Here is a 16,677-nt window from a genome sequence, read left to right as displayed (position 1 = left end):
CTGGGCTGTAAGAGGCGGTGCTAAAGTTGAGCTAATTTGCAGGGCGGCGACTTGGTCGTCCGCCATTACTGTCTTGCGTTTTTACGCTTTTGACACGTTTGCCTCCCAGGACTCGGCCTTCGGCCAGAGTGTGTTGGCTGCGGCACAGGCGCGTCCCCACCCATAGGTGGCTGCTTTAGGACGTCCCACTGTAACGCTGTGGCCCCTGATGTCTCCCGAAGGAGAAAATGAGATTTATGTCTTACCTGGTAAATCTCTTTCTTCGAGGACATCAGGGGCCACAGGGATCCCTCCCTGCCGCGCCTGCTTTACTTCCGTTATGGTTAAGTTATGATTATGTTATATTATCCCTCGGTTGAGGGTACTAACATGTTCAGAATGTGTTTCTGTGCGGTGCTTTTCTTCCTTCTATCTTATCTCCTGCCTTGGCTTGTTAAAAAAACTGAGCTTCCTGGCCTGGAGGCGGGGTAGAGGAGGAGCCCGGCTGCCTGGGAGGCAGTTCAAGTTTAACCTCTAGGGTGCTGGTGCTCTCCCATCTCCTTACTACCCACTGTAACGCTGTGGCCCCTGATGTCCTCGAAGAAAGAGATTTACCAGGTAAGACATAAATCTCATTTTCCCACTCAATGATTTAAAAAATCACATGGGACATCGGGGATGTAGGCGGATCCAGGGGTCCGTGGCATCAATCAGGGAAGCTTCTTTAAGCTTCCCAGGATGCCTGGTCCCTCTCCCCTATAAACCCGCCTCCATGCTCAGCTCTTCAGTTTTTGTTTGGTGCCAACAGGAAGCTGCAGCACCATTATTTTCAGCAGGATTCTGAGGTAAACCCAAAAGAAGCTTTTTATTTTTATACTGAGCCGCTTAGGCGGCCGGGTCGCCCCCACTGTCAATCATCTGACGGCGGCGCGGCAGCCACATTACTCCCATTGGCGCTGGAACTTCCCCACGACCTGGGTCAGAGGGGTACTCGGCGGGAGAGAGCAACTGCGTCTAGCACCGCTGGATTCTCCCCCAGGCAGTGTATCCGGGAGCAGGTAAGGCTGCTGTGCTGTGTGTTAAGGAGAGTGCAGCAGCAGCTGGGGTGGACACTGCTGCTTGCGGCAGGGCCTCCACTAGACCACCGGGGCGTGAGTGCAGGCTGAGGATACCTCCTCCATTTTATTAAGGCATCGGTGGGTGAAGTCCAGCATAGGGGAGGTGGCCCTTAGCCTGTAGCACCTCCCCCAGCTTTGGGCGCCAATCTCCTGCAGATCTGCCGCCCAGGAAGCTGTTCTGTCTCTGTTCCTGCCTAACTCTCAGACCAGCAGCTATCTTCTACATGAGGCCAGAGTCTCCCAGAGTGCGGGTACAGTCTCCCCTCATCCCACTTACTCCATAGGGCACAGTGGTTGAATAGGGTGCTTTAGCATTGATTTGCTTCAGCAAGCTACTCTGTAGTGACTGTATGTGCCTGTAAAGTGCTAGTCTTTTCTCTCGTTCTCTGTCAGTAACTTGTAACTGTCCACTGTATTTCTCAATATCTTCCTCAGAAGATTTAGAGGTTTATCCTCTCAGGTCACATACATCTGGTGTATCAGTCTAGGATTTCCTCTCAGGTTATACCTATTGTACGCTGTTTCCCCTTTGGGTAGTCCAAACGGGGGCACACTCAGACAGTCTCCCAAGGTCTTGTCCTGCAAGGCTTGTGCTGCAGGCTTGTCTGAGCAGGATGTCATCCAGGAGTCTCTGTGTTAATTGAAATATCCCCCCTGGCCAGTCCTCTGCCACGGTTTCCCAATAACCTCCCTAGGCAGCCTTTCAGCAGTTATTAGGCACCCTAGTGGATCGCCTTCCACCTCCTACTATATCACCCCCTGTGGTCTAACCATGGGTGGCTGCCTTGTCGACCACAGTGCAGACCTTGCAACAGACCACGGTAGCCATGCAAAAGTTACTACCTAATACTGTACAACCTGTCTGTTTCCTAACTCCCAGTAGTACAGGATAATGACACAGATGAAGATAATGATGACAACGATGATGATGATCCTATTTTCCCAGAGTGGACCCTTGTTTCACAGGCGGAAACAACGAATGTATCAGCCCTAATTGAGGCAATCCGTTTAGACTTACTGTCTGACTCTGAGGAACCGCAACCAACTGCTAAGACTAGAAATGTTTTAAAAAAACAGAAAGTCATCAAGGCCCAATTCCCTCGCTCAGATCATTTAGTTGAGGTCCGGAAGGATCAGTGGGAAGCCTTGGACAAAACGTCTACTATTTCTAAAAGGCTTTTATCCAGATATCCTCTGCCCCCTGAGGATTGTAAACCCTGGGAAATTCCTCCTCAGGTAGACTCACATGTTACCAGACTAGTTAATCCATCGGTGCTTCCTGTCACCACGGACCTACCATAGCAGCAACCTGGGCGGCTAAGGCCATTTTACCCTGGTTACAGGTCCTAGAAGTGGAACTTACCCCAGATGCATCTGAGGATGCCAGACTATGTGTGCATCACATCAAACAAGCCACATTATACATAATGGAGGCCCTGTCTGTAGCAGCAAAAGCATCTGCTAGGCCCGTCGCATTATTTGGTTAAGGCCTTGGAAGGCTGACCTGGAATTCAAAAAGACCTTGGAACTTTTGCCCTTTAAAGGGGAAAACATATTTGGAGAGGAGCTTAATAAAATTGGGGCTTCTCTAGCAGCAGCGAAGACTGCGTGTCTCCCCACGGCTCTGTCACAAAAATCCAAACCCACCTCCTTTCGTCCCCAGGGCAAGGCCAGGGGCCAAGCCTACCCCAGAACCCCCCCACAGAGGTTCTTTTGCACGGGTCTTCCTCACAACCCACACAGAGCGGAGCAGTTACTAAAGATCCTAAACTCTCTTCTACAATCTCAGGTTATCGTCCCACAACACCAGCAAGTCCCTCCCAAAACCAAGCGGGACTTAAACTGATGCACAACCTGTAATTACGCAACAAAGTGGTAAAGGTCCCAAAGTTCTGGATGGAGACTTTACGGACAATAATCCTAGAACTGGAACCAGGGATTACATGGTCTCCCTGGACCGTTGGGATGCTTACTTGCATGTCCCAATTCTACCAGCACACCAAAAATATCTGAGGTTTGCTATTCAGGCTCGCCATTTTCAGTTCCAGGCCCTTCCATTCGGCCTTGCTACTGCTCCCAGAGTTTTTACGAGAATCATGGCAGTTATGGCGGAACACCTTCACTTCATTGGCAGCTTCAAACAGATCACTTAACCCAGGGTCGCCCATTTTGGTTCTCAGAGTGGATGCCAGTCTTCAAAGCTGGGGGGCGGTAGTAGAATCCCGATTCTTGCAAGGCGTGTGGGCCATACCGGAAACTCGACTTTCCATCAATGTGCTGGAGCTCCATCAATGTGCTGGAGCTTCGGGCAGTTTACAACGCCCTTATCCGTTCAAAGGACCTCCTTCAATGAAAACCAGTCCAAATTAGTTCGCACAATGCCACAGCAGTGGCGTACATAAATCGCCAGGGCGGCACTCCCAGTGCAGCAGCTCTCCGAGAAGTGTCCAAGATCCTTGGGCAGAACAGCATCTTTTATCTAGCTCTGTCGGCGGTCTTCATCCCAGGCATACTAAATTGGGAAGCAGACTCTCTAAGCCGCCAAGATATCCATCCGGAGGAATGGTCGCTCCACCCTGAGGTGTTCTCTCTTCTGGTAGACCGCTGGGGCCTACCGGACGCAGACCTAATGACATCCAGGCACAAAAACAAAGTGTCAATGTTCGGGTCAAGGTCCAGGGATCCTGAAGCCAGCTTCAGGGATGCTCTGTCAGTACAATGGAATTATCCTCTTCCTTATGTCTTTCCTCCAATATCCATGATTCCCAGGGTAATCAGGAAAGTTAGACAGGAAGGCGGGGATCTCCTCTTTATAGCCCCGGCCTGGCCACACCGACATTTGTACGTGGACCTGCAACAATAGTAATTCCAGCCACCCTTCTGCTTACCTCCCCGGGTGGACTGAGTCAGGGACCTTGTCTGTACCCAGATCTTCAGCGCCTGTCTTTGACGGCATGGCGCTTGAGACTGCCCTGCTAAAGAACAAGGGTTTTTCTGCCAAGGTAGCCAGGACTATGATTCAGGCACACAAACCAGCGTCAGCCAGAATTTACTACCGGGTCTGGCACACCTATTTTTCATGATGTGCATTTCGGAAGTATGACCCTAAAGTTTTTATGGTTGCTAGAATCCTGGCATTTCTTCAAAGGGGCCTTGACATTGGCTTAAAACTAGCCTCTCTGAAATTCCACAAATCGGCTTTATTGATTTGGTTTAAGAGAAAAATAGCCTTTCTCCCTTTGTTCACAGTATACCTGCAATCCATCACAGGTTTGTGCCGCTCGCTACCTGCTTAAACGTCTACAGCTGCCAGCCGGCTTTATGCCGACCGCTATGCGGGTGTAGCTTGAGCAGCACTTGACACTCGTGTTTACCATCTCTTGGCTGCCGTGAGGATTGGACTCATTCAGTAAGAGGTATTACCGCTGTTCATTCATCTCCCTATTAAAAAGCTGAGGATTGCTTATTACCTCACATCAGGTGGGCTAATCCACCATTTCATCTGCTTTTTCCATTTACGGGATCCCTAAAGAACTGGCCATCTAATACTATGCCCTTTGAGTATTCAGAGACTCTATTTACTCATTAATTAAAAAGGTGGTACCACTCCGGAGCTAATACAGTATAATAATATCAATTGCTATTAATTTATTATGGAACTGATATGTTGCACTACTAATTTTATCTTACTATTCAGTTTTTATGTTTATTGTTTTTTTTTAGAATGAATTGTAGCTAACTAATAAATATATTCATTATTTTTATTCATAAAATCTCCAGATGTGTGGCGCTCTTTTACATCTACATGCAATCATAGGTATACGTGTGTATACATTTTATTGTTTAGAGTAGTTAAATGTAAATTCCATCAAGATCTTAAAATCGCCAAGACACACCATCAGACCCCACAGGGAAAAAAAAGCAAACTCATTGGTCCCCATATACAATCACACTGGTCCTCACAGGTAACAAAAATAAAATACATTGGTCCTCACAAGAGTGAATAACAGATGAACTGGTGGTGGCTGTAAACTGGTGCGGGCATCTCTAGATCTGGGGGCAACCTTGAGAACATCTCAAGGAGCACTAGTGTGCCGCGGCAGTGTGGTTGAACAACGCTGACCTAGGGTATGTCGACCATTCTTAGGTGTCAACCTAGTCACTGTATACCATTAGCGGTCGACCTAGACATTGTCGATACAGTGTCCGCATACCCATCAGGGGTATCTCAATGGTACAGAATGGAAAATAATTCTGATGTATTGAAAAAGTTGTGTCAAATTGGTAATCCACCAAGAAAATTCAAGCTTATTAGCAAGTCATGGAAACATCAAACCTTAAACTAGTCTGCAATTCTAAACAAGTCTATTGATAGACGTCCACCAAGTGGGCAAGAATTTAGCCACTAGATCACATAGGGTGGTATTCAGTGTGACAATATTTCTGACAAAGATCAGCACCTATCTATTCAACCATTTTCAAAGTCGAATCTGCATTGTCGAAAAATAAATTGTTGAATCTGCGACGTTTCTCCGATCATTGAGTTTCACAACCGTTGGAAAACTTTTGACAGTCGGATATAAGTCGGATAGATTGAATAGGTCAAATTTAAATACTTGTGAACGTGAGCAGCATTAACTACATATAAAAATTGTATTGGGCCATACACATGTCTAAGCAATCGGAATAGATTGCTTAGAAATGAAGCATGGATCGCTTTGTGTGTATGCATGGTCTCTACTCATCGCTATCGCCTGACTAGATGTATATACTGCATGAGTGTATATCTAGTGATCGTCAATTGTTCTCTCTCCAGAGAACACTGGCCGTAATGAATAACTCAGCACAGATCACTGGTGCAGCGCTGCATGCTGAGCGATCTGTGCGTAACTGTATCCAGAGAACACTGGCAGTGACGGATAACTCAGCACAGATCACTGGTGCAGCACTGCGTGCTGAGCGATCTGTGCGTTACTGCATCCAGAGAACACTGGCCGTGACAGATAACTCAGCACAGATCACTGGTGCAGCGCTGCATGCTGAGCGATCTGTGCGTAACTGCATCCAGAGAACACTGGTAGTGACGGATAACTCAGCACAGATAACTGGTGCAGCACTGTGTGCTGAGCGATCTGTGCGTAACTGCATCCAGAGAAAAGTGGCCGTGACGGATAACTCGGCACAGATCACTGGTGCAGCGCTACATGCTGAGCGATCTGTGCGTAACTGCATCCCGAGAACACTGGCAGTGACGGATAACTCAGCACAGATCACTGGTGTAGCGCTGCATGCTGAGCGATCTGTGTGTAACTGCATCCAGAGAACACTGGCAGTGACAGATAACTCGGCACAGATCACTGGTGTAGCGCTGCATGCTGAGCGATCTGTGCGTAACTGCATCCAGAGAACACTGGTAGTGACTGATAACTCAGCACAGATCACTGGTGCAGCGCTGCATGCTGAGCGATCTGTGCGTAAATGCATCCAGAGAACACTGGCAGTGACGGATAACTCAGCACAGATCACTGGTGCAGCGCTGCGAACTGTGCGTAACTGCATCCAGAGAACACTGGCCATGACGGATAACTCAGCACAGATCACTGGTGCAGCGCTGCATGCTGAGCGATCTGTGCGTAACTGCATCCAGAGAACACTGGCCGTGACAGATCACTGGTGCAGCGCTGCATGCTGAGCGATCTGTGCGTTACTGCATCCAGAGAACACTGGCAGTGACGGATAACTCAGCACAGACCACTGGTGCAGCGCTGCATGCTGAGCGATCTGTGCATAACTGCATCCAGAGAACACTGGCCGTGACAGATCACTGGTGCTGTGCTGCATGCTGAGCGATCTGTGCGTAACTGCATCCAGAGAACACTGGCAGTGACGGATAACTCAGCACAGATCGCTGGTGCAGTGCTGCATGCTGAGCGATCTGTGCATAACTGCATCCAGAGAACACTGGCCGTGACAGATCACTGGTGCTGTGCTGCATGCTGAGCGATCTGTGCGTAACTGCATCCAGAGAACACTGGCAGTGACGGATAACTCAGCACAGATGACTGGTGCTGTGCTGCATGCTGAGCGATCTGTGCATAACTGCATCCAGAGAACACTGGCCGTGACAGATCGCTGGTGCAGTGCTGCATGCTGAGCGATCTGTGCGTAACTGCATCCCGAGAACACTGGCAGTGACGGATAACTCAGCACAGATCACTGGTGCAGTGCTGCATGCTGAGCGATCTGTGCGTAACTGCATCCAGAGAACACTGGCAGTGACGGATAACTCAGCACAGATCGCTGGTGCAGTGCTGCATGCTGAGCGATCTGTGCATAACTGCATCCAGAGAACACTGGCCGTGACAGATCACTGGTGCTGTGCTGCATGCTGAGCGATCTGTGCGTAACTGCATCCAGAGAACACTGGCAGTGACGGATAACTCAGCACAGATCGCTGGTGCAGTGCTGCATGCTGAGCGATCTGTGCGTAACTGCATCCCGAGAACACTGGCAGTGACGAATAACTCAGCACAGATCACTGGTGCAGTGCTGCATGCTGAGCGATCTGTGCGTAACTGCATCCAGAGAACACTGGCTGTGACAGATAACTCGGCACAGATCACTGGTGTAGCGCTGCATGCTGAGCGATCTGTGCGTAACTGCATCCAGAGAACACTGGTAGTGACAGATAACTCGGCACAGATCACTGGTACAGCGCTGCATGCTAAACGATCTGTGCGTAAATGCATCAAGAGAACACTGGCAGTGACGGATAACTCAGCACAGATCACTGGTGCAGCGCTGCATGCTGAGCGATCTGTGCGTAAATGCATCCAGAGAACACTGGCAGTGACGGATAACTCAGCACAGATCACTGGTGCAGCGCTGCGAACTGTGCGTAACTGCATCCAGAGAACACTGGCTGTGACAGATAACTCGGCACAGATCACTGGTGTAGCGCTGCATGCTGAGCGATCTGTGCGTAACTGCATCCAGAGAACACTGGCAGTGACAGATCACTGGTGCTGTGCTGCATGCTGAGCGATCTGTGCGTAACTGCATCCAGAGAACACTGGCAGTGACGGATAACTCAGCACAGATCGCTGGTGCAGTGCTGCATGCTGAGCGATCTGTGCATAACTGCATCCAGAGAACACTGGCCGTGACAGATCACTGGTGCTGTGCTGCATGCTGAGCGATCTGTGCGTAACTGCATCCAGAGAACACTGGTAGTGACAGATAACTCGGCACAGATCACTGGTACAGCGCTGCATGCTGAGCGATCTGTGCGTAAATGCATCCAGAGAACACTGGCAGTGACGGATAACTCAGCACAGATCACTGGTGCAGCGCTGCATGCTGAGCGATCTGTGCGTAAATGCATCCAGAGAACACTGGCAGTGACGGATAACTCAGCACAGATCACTGGTGCAGCGCTGCGAACTGTGCGTAACTGCATCCAGAGAACACTGGCTGTGACAGATAACTCGGCACAGATCACTGGTGTAGCGCTGCATGCTGAGCGATCTGTGCGTAACTGCATCCAGAGAACACTGGCAGTGACAGATCACTGGTGCAGTGCTGCATGCTGAGCGATCTGTGCGTAACTGCATCCAGAGAACACTGGCAGTGACAGATCACTGGTGCTGTGCTGCATGCTGAGCGATCTGTGCGTAACTGCATCCAGAGAACACTGGCCGTGACAGATCGCTGGTGCAGTGCTGCATGCTGAGCGATCTGTGCGTAACTGCATCGCTAAGCACAGATACTCAGTCAGCTCTTGTGTAAGGGGCATAACTTAAGTTAGTGTAAAATGAACTATTCATGTATACGAGATACCATCCCGGATGATCTTTGTTTCTATTTGTTATGGGTATAGTGTTATCTGTAAGAAAACGTTGGTTACATATCTCTTTCTATTGCATACAGGGACAAGGAGATGCTCCCAGTGCCACCAAACCTACTACTGCTCACTGCAGTGCCAGAAGGATGACTGGAGGGAGCATTCTTTATATTGCAAGCCATTGACTCCGTGAGTGACTTTTCTGAATTCACAATACTATCGCTCCGCAAGTACTATGCTAATTCTCCAGTGTCTAGGCTATTATAGTAATGAACTCGGTGTGGTCGATACAATACTGCGCGCAGGGAATATTGCTGGGATGGAGCTCCCATAGCTACTCTAATCAGGAATGGTGGTGACACCACCTAGAGGCACCGGGGTCCAGGAATGGTGGTGACACCACCTAGAGGCACCGGGGTCCAGGAATGGTGGTGACACCACCTAGAGGCACCGGGGTCCAGGAATGGTGGTGACACCACCTAGAGGCACCGGGGTCCAGGAATGGTGGCGACACCACCTAGAGGCACCGGGGTCCAGGAATGGTGGCGACACCACCTAGAGGCACCGGGGTCCAGGAATGGTGGCGACACCACCTAGAGGCACCGGGGTCCAGGAATGGTGGCGACACCACCTAGAGGCACCGGGGTCCAGGAATGGTGGCGACACCACCTAGATTCACCGGGGTCCAGGAATGGTGGCGACACCACCTAGAGGCACCGGGGTCCAGGAATGGTGGTGACACCACCTAGAGGCACCGGGGTCCAGGAATGGTGGTGACACCACCTAGAGGCACCGGGGTCCAGGAATGGTGGCGACACCACCTAGAGGCACCGGGGTCCAGGAATGGTGGTGACACCACCTAGAGGCACCGGGGTTCAGGAATGGTGGTGACACATGCTAAAGATTTATTTTATGGTCTAGAAATGCTGGAGACCTGCGACTGTTAAGGTTTTTCAGTGATGCAGTGACACCAGCACATGTTTAATTATTTTTTGTTTAATAAATATGTCTACACTTTGGTATATCCAAATGGAGCCTCATGTGTTAATGGAATTGGGGCCAGGAGATGCCAAAGCCTAAAGGTCCATACACACTGAGCAACTATGCCCAGCGTGTATGGACAGCGATGATGACCATCATCGCTGTGGGGAAAGCTGCTCAGTGCATACACACTGAGCGGTTTCCCCCTGCCCAGCACCGACAGAGGTGGGAGGACAGCTTTGCAGAGCTAAGCAAAGCTGTCCCGAAAGCCGCTCCTCTGTTACAGGAGCACGCAGCAGCGCTCAACACCGGGCCATACACACTGGGCGGCTTTGACCTGAAAGCCGCTCAAACCTCCTGTTTTGAGCGGCTTTCATCTCAGTCGCCCAATGTGTATGGGCCTATAGTCCTAACAAACTCTTTCGGTGTCCCAGTGTAATATAAATTTATTAAAAGGAAGGAGAAAGGTTTGTCTTTAGTGGTGCACCAATTTGCAAGAAAGAGATCATAAAATATACCTTTTTATTGTTTTAATTTAAAAAAAGGACTGCGAAATAGGACAAACATGAAACACGTGAATACAGTGCAATTAAAAAATGCACGTGCGGAGTCTTAGATCCACTGTCACAGTATTAATAGACGCCTGTGGCGATGTTTAGGAGACACTTTACAATATTCCTTCACCAATTATTTAATTTGTTTATATTGAGGAAAAGTGTTCCCAACTGGTTACTGAGGTCTGTGTACTGATTTATCTAATTGCTGCTGGGTACCTGGTTATATTATATTAATATTTGTTGTTTGCTGTAGTAGGAGTGTAACTGTGGTGATGCCAAAACGGTTCACTCAGACAGCATATTACACTAATCCTCATAGAATTCAATAATGTAGGTAATTGCAGTTCCTTACGGTGCAGCGGCACCAATGAGTATACTGGTACTAAACCCACACATGAATTAGGAAGTGTTGCTGTATGAAAACAAACGTGAGTATGGGTGTTCAAATGGAAACAAATTCACCCGACAATTATACGTTTTTAGTAATGTGGCCAATTCTCATAAGCTGCAATGGCTGTGAGTATAACCAGTTCGTATTTAGCTATAATAGTATCCGTATTGTAGCAATTGGAATCACGTTACTGCCGTCAGAGCTGTCTCCTGTAGGGAATGTCCGCCGTGAAGCAGCGTGGCGTGTGCTAGTCGGCACGCTCAGTGCCGACAGTCAGTCGGATTGGTACTTAAGGCAGCGTTAGACAATAAGACAATACATTAGAGTCCTGACAAGGACTGATTATGCACAGACAACAGTGAATGACAGTGATCTGAAGACGTCCGCAGTGATCTGAAGCTGTGCGGACATCTTCAAATCACTGTCATTCACACGTGTTTCAGGTTTGCCATATTTCGCAGTCCTTTTTTTAAATTAATAAAAGGTATATTTTACGATCTCTTTCTTGCAAATTGGTGCACCACTAAAGACAAGCCTAGTGTTCCCCCTAGGAATTTTTGGGGGCAGGGCGCCGCTGTATGGGATGGGGGCGGACCGGGCCCGCCGACGTCATCGTTGTAGGCGTGCCCGGGCCGCTGCGCCACCAAAGGAGGCGTGCCCGGGCCGCTGCGCCACCAAAGGAGGCGTGCCCGGGCCGCTGCGTCACCAAAGGAGGCGTGCCCGGGCCGCTGCGTCACCAAAGGAGGCGTGCCCGGGCCGCTGCGTCACCAAAGGAGGCGTCCCCGGACCGCTGCGTCACCAAAGGAGGCGTGCCCGGGCCCCTGCGTCACCAAAGGAGGCGTGCCCGGGCCCCTGCGTCACCAAAGGAGGCGTGCCCGGGCCGCCGCGTCACCAAAGCGGGCGTGCCCGGGCTTCCTCCGTCGTACAAGGGGGCGGACCTGGCCCCGCCGAAGTCCGTGAGCTGCCGGGGAAGCCTAGCGCCGCCAAGATTGCGGTGCCTGGAGCTTCCCCGGGCACAACATTAGTCAGGCAGCAGGCTCTTTTAGCGGGGCGCTGCTGGAGGGGCAGGGCACATTTTGCCCTTTAGAAATCAGGCAGGGCGCAGCGCCCCGCTAAAACAGCCTAGCGGGAACACTAAAACCTTTCTCCTTCCTATCAATAAATTGCTAACTCCTTTTGTCTGTGGTAGCACACCCCTGTGATCTACTGATACTGTATGTCTCACTTAATCACATACTGTAATAGAGGGCCAATCATATTATGCAATTTGAGTCTCCCAATCTTGTGCAACGGATCCCCCACCTATCCAATGTAATATAAGTTTTGGTGTAAAATAGGGACAAATAATGGGAGCACACTACCGTTATCCAACATTTTTGTTTACATATTGCTGTGTGTAATAAAACCATGCTATCACAGGACACTAATATGCTCAGCTGATCCCATTCATATCATCTAACCACCCCCTATACCCCATCATTTCGGCCTGCCATTCCCAGTGAGCTTCAGTAGGTTATGTTGACACTGACAGTGTTGACATTATTTTAGCCACACCCCAATAGCAGCAGAACCCTACATTCATTTATGGGTTATGATCTTTTAAATCTAGTGTTAAGGTCTACAATCATAAAGTCTAGGTGTGCTGCACTTGCCAAACTATTATAATCTAACTCTCTGCCCATGTGGATGGTAAAGTGTGAACAAGTCTGTTTTTTACCCCCCAAAAATCATGAAAAACTCGCATCAACCCTTTTCATGTCGACCAAGTTTTCGACCTTTTGATTGTCCACCTAGACACTGTAGATCGAATGCCTGAATACCAATTTATCTGTCAGAATTCTGACCATGAGAACATACTGACTAATGGTTTTGATTGGACAAGAGCAGTGTCCATGCTTACAGGTTCTGCATGCTGTGCAGACCTACATCTATCTGCTCAGTCCCAACAGTACTTCGCATCCTGCGAGAGTGGTCCCTGCCTGTGTTCTCACTATGGGGCATCCCAGGGCAGCAGGGGTCTCCCTAATCCAGCCTTCCTTCTGATACATTTTCAGGACATTATTGAATACAAATCTTAGAAATTGTGTTAATCTTGAAAAATGCACTTTGTTCGTATTGTGCCATTTCATGGGGAACCAGTTGGAGGCGCTGTTGCTCTACTGTTTTAGTTGTGCTGTATGTAATGAGCAACCTGTAATGTGTAAGAATGCAGTGTAACTTGTCTGTTTCTGTAACTCTGCCTTGACCCTGCTAATAAGCTTCTGCAAAATTATTTCAGAAAAGAACCAAATGGGAAAAAATTGTCAGGAGGAGGAGAAGATCCGAAGCTATACCCCAAGGTAACAGAATCTAAGCAGGTTCGAGCTGTCGTGGCTGTCTATAATAAGATGTTTGGTACTTGCAGAAAGCAGAGATACTGTATATTTGTAGGCTAAGAATGTTGACCAGTTGTGGTGGGGTGCGGTCGGACCTGTTTGCGGGGGGTGCGGCTGTGTGTGTGTGCGGGCAGAGCCTCTCGCATTGGGGGGTGGGACCCGCTCACCTACACCAATTGGCTGTGGTGTATAATGGTGGATGGTGGGCGTGTGCTGTAGCCCTGGCTGTGGGCGGGGGCGGTGTTTTCAAAGGGGGTGGTGGTGTGTATAACGCTGGTCTTTTCCTTATGGGGGCCGGGTTTGTGTAGAACGCTGGGGGGGCAGAATCTTAAGGCAGAATCTGTGTGTATAACGCTGTCAATCACTCTTGTAACCCCGCCCAGCATTATATACACAGGGGATGAGTGACAGATCTGGCTAAATATGTGAGATGATAGATTTTGCTGTAATATATAGTCATACTGGGAACCTGTGGGGTATCCTTGGTCTGGAGGAACCGGCACCAAGGAGTTGAGTTTGTTTGAAAGAGAGTTGAGCCGTAGCTCCTCCCCCATACCCCCTTCCTGTCCTCAGTCACCAGTGTTTTTCCTTGGTGCTCTGAGGAACAGGGCGGCACCCTGTAGGAGAGGGCTGTGTATTCAGTCCTGATCTTTCTTCCTTTTTATTGTATATTTCGTTTACATTTTTTACTGAATGAGGAGCAACGCTCCAACAGTTCCCGCATCTCACCCGGGGTCGTACCTCACGTCAGCTCACACCAGCCAACTCCCAGCACTTGGAGGGAGCCGCAGCCATGGGGGAGACAGGTATGCGGACTCCCAGCGTAGCGGGAGGCCGAACTAGCGCCTCACACCGCCAGTGACGGGGACGCCACCGGGGGAGGAGGCATCAGAGTCCAGCTCTCACTGTGGAAACCGCTAGACCACCAAGGTTTTTGGACACTGATTCAGGGATATATAACCGCTGAACAACCAGTGTTTTTTAGCAGCAGTAGCCGGTGGTTCCAGGACCAGATGGGTTACACTGTAGCCCCGCCCCCTTTTATCTCCGTGCGGTTTTACTACGTTCCCATTGACGGAAGCTCCTCAAGACTTCAGATGGCGAGGAGCTGTACAGTCGCCCCCATACCTGCCTGTCGCAGTCCGTTCAGGGATCAGTCTCAGTTTTCCTACTCCCTACAACAGGCTTTAGGTGCATCTCATTCTCAGAGACCCGTCCGCCTGGAAACCTCTGTGTCTCAACATATAGAGGATTCCCAGTCAGACGATGCCTCTGATAATCAGTCGGATTCACAGGAACAGGTAGAGCAGTGATGGCTAACCCTTGACACTCCAGATGTTGAACTACACACCCCAGCATGCCCTGCTAGAGTTTTTCTATTTAGCAATGCTAAAACGGATGCAGGGCATGCTGGGACGTGTAGTTCAACAACAGCTGGAGTGTCAAGGTTAGCCATCACTGAGGTAGAGGATTTGTCCGCTACGCCAGAGACTCACATGACTCAGGCTAGAGTGGACAGCTTAATTAATGGTTTTAAACATAATAGACCCAGATTCACTACCTCCTTCGGATGTCCCTGTGTTCAAGCAGAAATAGAAGGGTCCTGCAGTTTTTCCTCAATCAGATCTAGATGGGTTATTTCAAGAGGCATGGAAACATAGTAACAAGAAATTCTTAGTGTCCAGAGGAATTTCTGATTTCAATCCATTAGCAGAAGAACATAAAAAGTGGCATTTACCACCTCCTGTGGATGCCCATGTGACTAGGTTGGTTAAACCTACAACATTGCCGTTCCCGGATGTATTGACAAGAAAATAGAACAATTCTTAAAATCAGTTCATACAAATGCAGGTGCGTGGACATCTATGGCAATTGGTCAGTGGGGTAACTCCCTTAATGTTGGCTGGCAATCTATTACTTGCAGGGTAGATATGTTGACTTTATGGACAACATAAGAGAAGCAGGGACCTATTTGGTTGAGTGTGCTTTAGACCTGGGTATTGTTACTTCCAAGGTTTCAGCATCTTCGGTTATGGCTCAGATCTTGAAAAGCTGACAATGAATCCAAAAAGGCTATGGAGGCGTTACCGTTTTCTGGTTCAGTGCTTTTTGGTCCGGAGCTGGACAAAATCGTTGCTAACCTTGCAGCATCAAAGTCCGATTTTTCTACCTACAAAAACCTAGCAAGAGTACTAATAGGACTTTTTGTCCCCATAGTAAGGAACAATCCTAGTCTTTTCAGCCTTCCTTCAAATAAAGTCAGAAGTCCTAACCTAAACAAGGTTTGACGTCAGGTTCCTAAACAGCCTGAGAAACCGGCAGCTTGACGCCAACAGTCAGTTACCAGTGACTTTTGCAGTGGGGGGTTGTCTTCTTCGTTTTGCTGGAGTCTGGCAAACCTCAACTACTGTTTCTTCTTGGAACTTCAAAGGGCAGGGTGCCGCTGCTCGAGGGCAGCATAAGGGGTCGCACTGGGCCTACCGACAGCACAAAAGGGGTGTGCCTGGGCCTTGCCATCACGAAAGTGGGCGGGCCTGGCCACCTCAGTCCTGAAAGGGGCCCAGCCGACTCCGAAGTCTTTTTACTGCCGGGTAAACGCCGGGCATCGCCATCTACGGCGGTGCTGTGTTTCCCCATGCTCAGAGGCAGGCTCTTTTAGAACAGCCTAGTGGGAACACGATCAACTCTAAACTATCTTGCCTTTCCGTTCAGGTCTCTGGTTTAGTTTTTTTCAACCGGACATCCTGTAGATCGGGAGAAAGTTACCGCCCTATAATCAGCCATTTAAACAGTTCTGGAGTCACAGGTCATTGTACCTCTCACTCAGACACTCCGGCTTTGCTCAAATCTTTAGTCTCCAAGCCGGGCGGATCTTCCCATCCTCAATTTAAAGAGACTTAACTTGTTTCTCAAGGTCCCCAAATTCTGAATGTAATCCCTACAATCCATTCTTCAGTCCCTAGAACTGAAAGATTACATGGCATCCTTGGACATCCCAGATGCGTACCTTCACAACTTGACCCGGGAAGATCATCAATGCTTTGTGATTTGCAGTGAGGGACACCCACTTCCAATTTCAGGCCCTTTCATTCAGACTCTTCACAGTCCCGAGAGTATTTACGAAGGTCATGGCGGTGATTGCGGCTCAGCTTCACCTACTAGGTGTTGGCCTTCTCCCTTATCTTGATGACCATTTACTACTCGGTCAGTCTCAGGAAATTCTTCAATCTCACATTCAGATGAGAATCACCCTCTTCCATTCTAACGGTTGGTTGATAAATTGGAGAAAAAACTTTAATTCCAGCCACGTCCATGATTCTCCTGGGGGCATGGATAGACACATCATCTCAGCGGGTCTTCCTACCCCAAGACAAACTGAAGGAACTACGGTCAATGCTTCATTCGTTTCCTCAACATCGGAGAGTATCAGTAT

General features: G+C 49.2%; 1 protein-coding gene across 2 annotated transcripts in view; it reads left to right on the top strand.

Annotated features, from left to right (window-relative positions):
* TDRD1 (tudor domain containing 1) overlaps window positions 1-16,677 on the top strand; it is a 137,685-nt gene that overhangs the window by 29,569 nt on the left and 91,439 nt on the right. For both annotated transcript variants that reach the window (XM_083149757.1, XM_083149758.1), the window contains 2 exons: window positions 9,027-9,129; window positions 13,148-13,208. In XM_083149757.1, the coding sequence (XP_083005883.1) occupies window positions 9,027-9,129; window positions 13,148-13,208 (164 nt within the window). The remainder of the gene's footprint in view (window positions 1-9,026; window positions 9,130-13,147; window positions 13,209-16,677) is intronic.

Source organism: Crinia signifera, chromosome 6 (assembly GCF_055691185.1).
Source record: "Crinia signifera chromosome 6, ASM5569118v1, whole genome shotgun sequence".
NCBI lineage: Eukaryota > Metazoa > Chordata > Amphibia > Anura > Myobatrachidae > Crinia > Crinia signifera.
The sequence above is the reverse complement of the archived record's forward strand: the minus strand, read 5'-3'. Positions and strand labels throughout refer to the sequence as shown.